Here is an 11,907-nt window from a genome sequence, read left to right on the forward strand (position 1 = left end):
GCACCCCATCATCTACCCTCTACCTGCCACCAAAACTGTCCTTCACACAGATACAATGTTATCATCTACTTTTACACTTTCAATGGCTCCCATTTTTCTATCAGCAAGTCAACCAGGGCGTACACGGACGTCATCATAATCTTCCCAAACTCACTTGTTTAGATCTGTTCAGGTCTGTTTCATAAACCCTAACCACTCTGAACTAATTGTCATTTTCCAAACACACCAACAGTTTTCAATCCTATGTACCTCCCTACGCGTCATTCAATGTACCTGGAATGCCCATCATCCCACCCCCACTTGCCTTGGCGACTCTAGGCCTAACTGAACATCTTTTGTGACCCAGTCTAGATGTTACCTTCTCTGCGATGTCTTCTCCAGAATATAAGTAATTGTGAATTTACCTGATAGATGTCCAAATACTCTGGCTTTACGCTCCCAAAGAACTTTTCTTAGTGCATTCAGTGGGGCCCTCAGCTAACCCATATGAAAGTTCTGTGCAAATTAGGTAGAAATGTCCCCTCTGGGCAGAGGCAGCTCTGTGTCTGGCCCTAAGACTTGACAAATGAAGTGTGGGCTGCATTTCAGCTCGGTCAAGTTGGACTTGCTGCTTTGGTCAGGTTCACGTATGCAAGGAAAAACACTGTCCAACTATACATGCTGGCCCCGAGAACTTATCATAATTATTATGATTGCCTTACCGATGCCACAATCTTCACCACCAGCTGGTGAATTCTTAGAAGGCAGTTACATCAAGTAAAATTTATAGTCTTAGAACCTAGGACATAGTAAGCATTGATAAATGTTCTTTGAATTGTTATTTTGTGGAATGAGAAGATATTCCCAAAGTTATCAAAGGAAGTTCTCTGAAGTATATAATAAACATGTACCTAAGTGTTCTTAGCTGTGGAGCTCTGGGCAACTCATCTGACTTGCTTATGTCCTAGTTTCCTGATCTATAAATCGGGGGTAACAAGAGTGCTTCCCTCAGGGTTGTTGTGAGGATCTGATGAGATAATATTTGTAAAGTGCTGAGAAGAGTGCCAGTGCATTATGTAAGTATTGACTATTGTTATTAACTTAGGAGAAATAAAGCAGTATTCTGAGATGAATCTTTGTAAATTTGGCAACAAATAAGACTATTTTGGAGGAAGACTCTTCCCGCCTTGATTTTAAAAAAACATAGAGAAGATATTCCAGTTTGTATAAAGCTATTACCATAAATGTTAAATGACTGAAGATGTTTTACTTAAAAGATAGAATCATAATATTTTAGAATTTGGAAGGAGTTTAGAGGTAATTCAAACTGCTTTTCTTAGCGATAAAAGAACTAAGTGATCTTTCATGGAGTCTAGTGTTTCTCCACCTGGCCCATTCCCAAAGTCCAGCCTCATCTTCCTCTGCCCTGGCCCTCAATATTCTTCCTTCCACACATCAAGCCCCAGTCTCGGGCACCATTAGCCTTTCCCAGAATGCACTCTCACAACTTCTTTTCCTCTGCCTGTGACAGCCCTTCTTCCTGTCCCTTACCGCACCACCCCCCCCAACCCCTCACCAACTGATTTGATTAAACAGCTTCATGCACATCTAGTCATAGTTCCATTGTTATATCTTCTCTGGTGAAGCCTTCCCCCTACTTCCACAGCCAAAATTAGCTGCTTCCCCCTCTATGTTCCCAGAGCTCGCTGTGTGTTCATACCTCTATTTGGCCCTTATCAGAGCAAGGGCTCTGGAGCCCAACTGCCTAGGTTTAAATCCCAGCTCTGCCACTTACTACCTGTGTTTCCTTTGCTCCTCTGTGTCTCAATTGGTTTATCTATCAAATTGGAATAATAGCCGGACCTACCTCATGTAGTCATTTGTTCAACAAATAATTATTGACTGCTCATTGTGTATCAGGAGCTATTCCAGGACTTGGAGTTATATGGTTAACAGTACCAAGTCTTTGCTCTCATGAGCTTATACTGAATAGGAGAGTCAAAGAAATAAAATCAAATATAATCAAGTATTATCATTATACTAAGTGCCATGAAAAAATAGCAGAGAAGGAGACTCAGAGTAATTGGGGGTTGTTGTTTTAGAAAGGAAAGTCAGGGAAAGTCTCTTAGAGGAGGTGACATTTCATCAGACTTGGGGAAAACAAGGGAATAAGCCACAGAAATCTGGCAGGAGTGCATTTAGATGGAGGAAACTTCATGTGCAAAGGCCCTGAGGCAGGAAAGATGAGCTTGGGGGTGGGGTGACAGAAAACCTACCAGAGCTGCTGCCAAGTTAGAGAAGCAGAGAATGGAAGGAAGGAGGCACTCCTCCCTAGCACCAGTACTTTTGGATTGTTGTTTCCTAAATGTTTCCCCAATCCATTTTTCCCTTCTCTTCACCCCTGATCTTGTATCTTGTTATACCTGATTTCTCTCTTTGCAGTCAACTCCCCTCAAAGCTACCCTTCATCCTGCTGACAGGATGATCAAAATATGTAACTCTGACCCCATGGTTCTCTGCTTTATACTTTTCCATGTGTTGACTCAGTATTGCTTATAGAGTAAGTCCCAAATGCTTTAACGCTGAGCAAAGTCCCTTAGGACCTAGCCCCTGCCTAACTCTCTACTTCATACACTCCAGCCACACCAAATAGTAGTTCCTCAAATAATGTATTTCTGGGCTCTATGCCTTGCCTCAAGCTGTTTCCATTCCCTAAAAACCATCCCCTCTCCCAGGTTTTTGCTTGGCTGACTCAAGTCAGACTCAGCTCAGAGTTACTTCTCTTCTATGTGCTCATTACAGCCTGGGACTGCCTCAGCACTGCCACTTAACAGAACTTATTAAGAAGATCTGTTGATATACATCTGCCTCTCCAGTTAGCTTCTAATTTTCTCAAGGGTAGAGAATTGGTTCTTAATCATGTTTTGCCCCCAGGGCACTGATCTGAATTCTGACCAAAAGCAGCTAAGCCAGGACTGGGTTCATCTCCTTTCCTATGTTGCCAGCTAACAACTCACTTCCAAGTCTGTCTCTTGGTCCCAGGCCCACAACAGACAGCTGCCCTGTGATATTTTGTGCAGGTGAATGTGTTTCAAAAGATGCCTGAAAGTTTCCAAGAGTCTTTAATCAGATTTGTCCATAAAATTACAAAAGAAGATAAAATGTATAGCTCACAAGGATAGACATCCATATGTCTATCTGAGAAAAACAGGAAAGAACAGAAATTGTCCTGTGACTTTCACATTTTCACTCACAAGTTTTTTAAAAAAAATACAGAATACTGGAAGAAGCAGGCTTATTTTAAATAAATCCATTTCCAGCATTTCAACCTTTCATTATTTAAACTAAAGGATCACCAGCCAAGTGTAATTTCTATACCTTTAGTGTACTTCTCATGATTCTGTAAAGCATAGTATAGAGGAGTTTGAGAATAGATGCTAAGTCAATCCTTTTTCAAATTAACATATTATTTTCCTTAGTTAAGGTTCATTTAAGTTCAAAATTCTAGGTTCCATTAGAAAATTAAATTGATTTTTTAATGCCCACTGCACTCAGTAAAGCAATTTTTGTAGTCCCATGTCCTAATCACCTAAAAAGATTAACCTGGAGCTGATCCTAACCATCACAAACTCTTTCAAAAAGTTTAGTAAAAAAGAAAAGCTAACTATGGTTGTGGAAAAGCTGCTGTCCATCCAACATAAACCAAAGACCGACTTAATACATCCTTAGGGAAAAACTTGCAAATGTTGAGTCTGTTCTCTTCGCAGCATAGAAGAGAGAAACCACCCTGAATTATTTCCTCCGTCTTCTCCTCCCTTAGAATTTTCTCCATTACTTGACATTGATGTGCCCTTCCCTGGACTTCCATTACCTCTCAGATGAGATATGAACTCCCTCGTGATCATGGAGAACACGCTTCCCCTTTAAGACCTCCATGCACTTGAACATCCTTAGCTCTCCACTTGGAAGGCATTTTTCTCCCTCGCTGGTCTGATGAATTCTTACACATCCTTCAGGAAGTAACTCAGACAACACCTGCTTAGTGAGCTCAGTGAAGAGCTGCTGGCTCCCTCCTTACGTCCTCCAGGCAGGGAAAAGAGTAGCCTTCTTTGTACTCTCAGCCCATCCTATACTTTCCAACCTCACTTGGACAAGTGTGATGACTATTTGTTTGCCAGACTAGGAGCTCCCTGAGGGCAGAGACCATGTTTATCCCTCTTTGTATGCTCTGGGACTAACTCGGTGTCTGTGTTTGTTGACTGACTGAGTGAGGCAGAGAGAAATGCTGCAGGGGAGAACAACTCTCCATCCACTAAGGGTTCATGGGAATGTAACCAAGTTACCCCCACATTGGCAAGTGGGGCAAGTTGGTTAAATTACTGCAGCAAAAGAAGGCCTGATCTGACAGTGCCTCCCTACACCCACTGAGCTCCAGCTACTGGATGAAGGACATTTTCACTAAACTCTTAACCCCCAGAGTTTTTCCCTCATAGCACCCATCCTATTCAGCATGGTCATTTACGTTAAATGAATTTAATCCAAAACAAAATGCTCTATTAACTGTCGTACCTTTCCACTTCACCACAATAATTTAGAAGGTTTTCATTTGTGCAAGCATTTTACAGTCAGGAATAAACACAGAGGATAGCAGTGAAAGGTTTGTTTACACGCCTTTACACCCCTGTGTAAGGAAGACATAGTGGAGTTTACATTTATGCCATGTAAATCGCTATAGAACCAGATGTGGCTTACAAGGTACCTTGTAACTCATCCCCTCTAAGCAATAAAGCCTTTTTTTTTTTTTTCTGGCAAAAGTTTGAGAAACTTACTGCTGTTTTCTATCAGCAGATACAACAGATGGCTGGCACATGCCTGCTTTGCTAAATGAAATGGGCTCTCTGCAGAATTACTCTTTGATCCCTAGTGGCATATCCACAACACCACAATGCAAAACACCACAGCATAACAAAATCTAAACATTAAAGGTTTAAAGCTGTGCTTTTGATATGAGTACCTTCTTTAAAGAATCGTGCCCGCAGTATGTAAACATATTCACATTCCCACTTTGAAACCATGGAACAGAGGTCAAAAAACAAGGCATTTCCCCCATTTGGTGACATAAAATTACCGCAAAGGTATGACGGCAAACCCCAGGAGTGCGAAGGTATGCAGCCACTTGGATTGTAACAACCAAAACAATCATAACGCCATTAGGAAAAAATGTGGACAGTATACATTAAGGGATTTAAATAATTAATAATAATAATAATAATAAATAATGTGTTACCATAACTTCAGAGTTGGAAGGAGGTGTTTAAGGGTATTTGGCAGTTCCTTTGAAGAGAAAGAGGAGGTACTTGAATTAAAATTCACTGCTGTTTTTCTTTGATTTTTGTCACGGGGAGAAAGGAAGGGAAAAAGCATTTTAATACAGGTCTCCTTAACTCAACCAGTCCAATGGGAAATTTGAGACTGCAGACTGCAGCTGGTTTAATGGGACCCGTGTTACATCATATCAAACACTACACTGCAAAAACAAGCTATCCGGGGCTTTAGGGGCCTTTTAGTGACAGAATTGGATTATCCAGTTGATATTACAGAAACATGTCAGTAGAGCGATTCTTTTTTTTTTTAAGTTAGCAAAAATGTGAGTTAGTTGTTAGGAAAGTGGCCTGATTTTGACTTCTTCCCACCCCCACCCCAACCCACCCCCGCCAACGGTATTTTCCTCATTTTTAAGCTGAATTTGGGTACTACTGACCGGAATCATTCACAAAGACACCGATGTCCAGGCAAAGTTCTCAGGCTTTCCTTATGCTTGATTTTGTATTATTATTGTTATTATTTGGGACAGTTTTCAATAATTCAAGACTTTTTTTTTTAATTGATAGAGAGCTAGTAAGGATTATGAACACATAATTAACCTTACATGTTGGAAAATATTTCACTTGATACACTGTATCTCCAGCATATCTAATATTTCCTATTTTTAATGGTTATACATAATACAAAGGAGCACATTTCTGCAGTTTAACCCAATAAAATCAATTCTTCTAAAATACACACATGACCACCCACCTCCCTAAGGTAGCAAGCAAATTCTCCTCTTCCTTTCCTGTATCCACAGCAACACTTTTAATTTTTGTTTTTAAGCATCTTGAAATTGAGAAAAATTAAGCTATATCACTGCCTTCTAGTGGTTATAAGAATTGTGACCAATATACATGATAAAAAGCTTACTCTAAGATCTGGGCCTGTTGGTACAGGCGGTTAGAACTTGCATAGTAATCCAGGTGGTGGGTTTGAAGTTAATATTGACCAGTTATCTTTACCCAGAGAATTTCTATTCCATAGACACCAATTTCACCCCAACCCTTGCCAACCATCTCAGAAATCCAGGCATTTGGTCACAAGGAGGTGGGAAAACTAGTATAGATGGCTCAACATAAATCCATCATGACTACTAAAAAAAGCCAACATCAAAAGCGATGTCCTATTAACTAGGTTCTAGAGCCATAGTACCTTAGTATCATAATTCAGGTGATAGAATGTATTATAGTAATTAAGATCCAGTCTCTATGATCTTTATAAATTTTATAAGGTTTTATTAAAAACATATTTATTGTATGGGCTATATAAATTAAAATTTTTGGCTTTATACCAAATTGTTTCATATGGAAATCAGCCATGGTGTCCTAATATTAGAATTCAGATTTGCCTAACAAAATTTCTCATTAAAATTTTATTTGAAAGCCATTAGGTTTACAAAGGGTTACTTTCCAAATAAAATGTTTAATTAGTGCGTAGTTTAGAAAACTAAAATGGTTGCTCATGGCCCCTACATGTCTCAAATTTAGGGAAAAATTACAATAAGGAATGCATCGTCGAAAAATGTCAACTATTAAAAGTTATATACAGTAACAAAAAGTATTTTCCCATAATTACTACAAATCCTTTAAGCCTAAACCTCGTTAATAGAAATTTTTCTCTCATCTAAAAGTCTTGAGAAGGGGCATGTCAGAAAATTAGTATTTTAAATGGGGGATAAAGTGGAGACAGAGTTTTCCATGGAAAATGAGGATTTCAGGAAGAGGCAGAGGTTAGATCATTTGATTTCAGGCAGGAAAGCCTTGCAAAGCAGATTTTTGGGGATCTCAAAAGATACTGGTGACAATCCAATAAGCGTTAGTGAATTCTTTGTGCTGCATAGTTATGATCAGCCATGAAGACCGTTTGTTTTACCATTTTGTTGAGTGATGTGTTAATGTAAAAACGATGCTAGATAATAAATATAAGTAAACTATAATACAGAACATCACACAATTTTAAACTCTAAAGTACAACCGTTTGGACACATTTAATGTAAAATAGTTTTTAAAATTGTAAATTAATACACATTCATTGTGGAAAAACCAAAATGTAATAATGCAGATGTCACTAATGTTAACACCTTGTAGGATCAGATGTTTATCAAATGGTTTTTCCTATGTCTGCCTACATATTCTATAATGGAATCAAACAGAATATGCTGTTATAGACTATTGACTTAATTTGTCATGAGCATCTTTCCATGACACTGAGTAGATGTCAAGAATATTCTTATTAATGCTTCATTGTATTCTCCTGCTATTATCACTGGACTTCTAGGTTCTACCCAATTTTTTTTCTTTTTTACTTTTATAAATAGCACAATGAGGAATAGTCTTGCACCTAAATTTTTATTCACATCCATAATTATTTCCTTAGGATGAATCTCTAGAAGTAAAATTTCCCAGTCAAAGGATCTATATCAAGCCTTTTGCCATCAGAGTCGAATTGCCCTACAAATAAAGATTAACACAGGCATCAGCCACATATGAATATGCACAATTCTCCACATACTAAAAACACTTTTAAAAAATTTGACCAATTTGATGTGGAGAAATGAATCTCACTATAATTTTTATTTTCATTTGTTCGAGTGGAACATGGAAGTCATTTTAAATGGCCCCAAGAACAATTTGGGTTCCTGGACTTATAATTTATTGGACGTAGGTAATATCTACTGCCTCCACAAGGTATTCAATTCTAAAGTTATTTTAATTTTCTCCATGTGTTGCCAAAACATTTAAATATTAAGTTTAAATTTTCATTAATCAGCTATGTGTTTTGCTTGTGTTAAAATGCCTAAATGTTTGATATTGGAAAGAAATAACTGGATCATGGAATGACATTTCATTTTCCTGGTCAATATTTTGTTGTGGTTTGGCTTTAGCCAGAGATGCCTTTCAAAATACTTAATTAGTACTGAAGTCATTATTTTTCCCACCTTCAAAATTTCCATGCATTTCAAACAGTATGGTGCTAAAATCACATAACTTTATTGAGTAAAATGAGTTAAATTTAAGTAATATTTTCAAACATCTTGCTGTTTGGCACTATGAAGGTCCTACTCCCTCACTACCATCCCCTGTAAGAAAAACAGACACTGGACTTCACATAGTTACCTGTGGTAACCTATCCAGAGCAGACTGAGCACAGAGAGTGAGATAATTTAATTGAGGAGTTAACGTTGTCAGACATAATGAGATAATCCACATGGGATAATCAACACCCAAACAGGAGAGAAAAAAGATGCTGAAAGCTTCATCTCCATGCCAGTTCCACCATCTTCTCTAATCCCCTACAAGAAATAGTCCTGAGATTGTTTCATATGCAATCCATTTTGTACACAACAATATGCCAATATTTGCAAACACACACTATGCTATAAAGGAGAGATAACATGAAGTTTAAGCCTTTGCTTCAAATTCCATTCTTCAGAAGACACACTCACATGAAAAATAAATAGATAATTAATAAATAGAGCTATTGACATTTTCTGCTTCTCCTACAGTTGCCAACCCCTTTCAGCTAGGGAGAGGCGCAAGTTAAGCTACCTTCTAATGGAGCTTATGAACCCATAAAAGTATAGGTAAAAAAAAAATGTTCTTTTTAAAAACACAGAATTAATATTGACCCCATCGGCCAGTAGTCAAACACAAGTAAACAGATTCAGGTGAAACGAAAAGGAGGTAATAAAAGGCCATTCATTGATTTATTACTAATTTCACAATATTCCAAAATTAATCATCCATAAAGTATCTATAAAGAGGGAATTGTCAAGAAAAAAGGAATAATCTCCCTATAGAGCAGTAAGAGCCTCAGTGAACTTATCTGTAAAATGGGGGTATTAGAATAGATGACATTCTTGTTATCAATTTCAATGGATCCAAAGGATGTCTTTTATTTTGTAACAATGGAAGTGTCAAAGGGTCTAGATTTGATCTACTTTAGAAAAGACAGATGAGAGAACAGATCTGAGGGGAAAAATACAGCTGAAATAATCAAGCCCATATTATAACAGGTAACTAAAGGGAACCAAAGTGGTTTCTCCATTCAAAATAGTTACTTTTTATAAAGTGTTTTTTCTGGATCCTATTCCTCATGAAAATATCCATTTAAGTAATTTTAGATTAAAAAAGACGTGAAAATGTGATTTTAATTAAAATTATAATGATTTTAATAGTAGACACATTTTACCAACTAATGAGCAAAATAATTTATTACTTACCATTTGTCATTAAAGGTCATTTGATTAGAGGTCATTTATGTAATACTAAAACTGTACAAAAGGTTAACACAGATGCTAGTGTGCTAGGAAATAAAAGAAATGCTTCTTTATAAAAATATACTGCAGTTTTCTTTTTCCATGTAAAATTATTAAAATGGTAGCTTAAAAAAATCAATAGCCTGCAATATTTTATAAATGTTCTTATATGACACTTTTTGAATCTGTGAAATTCATACCAATTTTTTTCAAATGCACAATGTCAAAAATACTTATAGACTTTAAAATTGGTTGTACAGTATAAATGTCACAAGTGGTTAGTAGTATATGGTATGGAAAAAGAGTTTTTAAAATCTTTTGTTAAATATTAATAGCAATGATCACAGAAAGAAGTGATGTTGGTATCTGAGGTTTTTATATTTCCAGCTGCCTGAAGACAATGAATCTGATCAAAACAGTGAGCTTAGGCACATTGCTCACCCTTTCCTTTTTGGAGTCTTTAATTTATGTGATATGTTTAAATAAGTGGAAGTTAATTCTTTATTTTGGAGATCAGATTCTCATCACTCTCAAAACTTGTAAAAATGTGCCACACTATTCAATATTTCTACTGGCATCAGGCAGTGGAAAAGGTAATTTTCTCCACCCTTTCCGGTTATAAGAACTTACCTGCCCTGCAGCTTGCCAGGTAAAATTCATGGAATGGATATTGACAGGAATAGCTGGCATTCTCTGTTGAGCTTTTCTGAAATCATGTGTGAAAGGGGCCATTTTCCCCTCTGAAACAATCAAGATATCTTCTTCAAATCCTGGGTTTAAAAAGAAACCAACAAAACTATCAAAGTAGGTGGCGTCAGCAACTTCATGCAAAAAGAACACCAAATATTTAGTATGGGTCATTTCTTCTCACAAAGCACCTGCCTTGGTACCAATGAACTCTCTTCTGATTGTGATACGAATGATGCCAACAGACACATGCTTTCAGGGAAAAGAAGTGAACCTGGAGTTAACTGGTGCTGACAAATGTTGGGTCCACCTAAAAGCCCACCTAAAAGCGTAGGGCCATGGAAACTAGCATCATCAGGATCAGAACACTAGATCAGCTTAGGTTCCTTGAGAGAGACATTTATATACTTTCAGATGGAAAACAGCTAATTAGAAGGGGGAACAATCTTCCTTAGAAATTAAGTTTTAAAAACATACTAAATGCATGCATATCTCCTTTAATGGAAGAACTGGAGACCCAAGCGGGGGAAGGTCCTGGGTACTGGAGCCTTGCTTACCTATGAGCACTCTCGCCTGGTGAGCATCGATCCACAAGTACAGGCTTTCCTCCCGCGGCTGCCCGACCTCCGCCCGCAGCACTAGTAGGCACGGGAGGATGCTCCAGAACCTGAGCGCGGCGGCAGGGAAGGCGCTTCTCTGGGCCATGCTACTCCAGACCTCCTTGCTGATGGCTCTCGCCGCTGAAACTCCTTCTGCCTCCCCTACCCAACCCGCAGACGTTAAGTTGCCCTCAGCCGGAGCTGTTCCCGCGTAGAGCTCTGGGTTTGTAGCCTCCCGATAGGGTGCGAGTGAGGAGGGAGGGAAAGAGCGGGCGCCCGCGGGGCAAGAGGAGGGGTGCGAGAGGGAGAGGGGACAGCAGAGACGCTAGACTGGCAAAGCAGCAAATGCCAGCACGCGCGCGGCGAGGCCAACAGTCAGGGGGTTAAATACAGCGAGAGAGGAAGAGCGGGAAGGGCGGGCGCGAGTGGGGTGCGAGCGAGGAGTAAAGAGACCCAGCCGGCCGCCACTGGGGGGCGCTGCCGGGGGCGCGGGGGGCGGGGCGGCGCGGGATTCTCCGAGGCTGAGTTCAGGCCGCGGTGTGCAAAGTGGGAGAGCGCGCACAGGGGGTGCGTGGTGGAGGCGATTGAGGGGAAGAACACTCAGAGGGACCCCTGGCACGATGCTAGCCTGTGCCTGCAGCGAGTCGAGGCATGGGGGAAGGGAAATGGGATGAACTAACAACGCAGGGCTTTGAGCGGGGATGATTGTGATGATGATGACGATTCCCATTTCTATCGCGCTGCTAAATGAAAGTGTACATTCTTCCACTTCTCCCTTTCCGCTACTCTCCTTCCACTCTCTGCAAATCCTGCCCTATCTGACCCGCGGTACGCTGAGATGATGCGCATTCCCATACATTTAAAACCCGAGTCTCCACCGTCCAGAGGTGCCCTGTTTGCAGGCACTCGGCTTGATTCCGGACGCAGGGCTTTCATTCCACACTTGTCAGACACTGCGAAGGGTACTTTACCAGCTGGGGAGGCTCCTCTCACCACTAATCCAGCAGCACCAGG

General features: G+C 39.6%; 1 protein-coding gene across 1 annotated transcript in view; it reads right to left on the bottom strand.

Annotated features, from left to right (window-relative positions):
- The window catches only part of WIF1 (Wnt inhibitory factor 1), a 70,252-nt gene extending 58,998 nt beyond the window's left edge, over window positions 1-11,254 (bottom strand). The window contains exons 1-2 of the mRNA XM_019732411.3: window positions 10,852-11,254; window positions 10,238-10,377 (exon numbers count right to left, since the gene is read on the bottom strand). Coding sequence (XP_019587970.1) covers window positions 10,238-10,377; window positions 10,852-10,999 — 288 coding nt within the window. The 5' untranslated portion in view covers window positions 11,000-11,254. The remainder of the gene's footprint in view (window positions 1-10,237; window positions 10,378-10,851) is intronic.
- Window positions 11,255-11,907: the final 653 nt, after the last annotated feature.

Source organism: Rhinolophus sinicus, chromosome 1 (assembly GCF_057876585.1).
Source record: "Rhinolophus sinicus isolate RSI-liver-muscle chromosome 1, RSI-T2T, whole genome shotgun sequence".
Classification (NCBI taxonomy): Eukaryota; Metazoa; Chordata; class Mammalia; order Chiroptera; family Rhinolophidae; genus Rhinolophus; species Rhinolophus sinicus.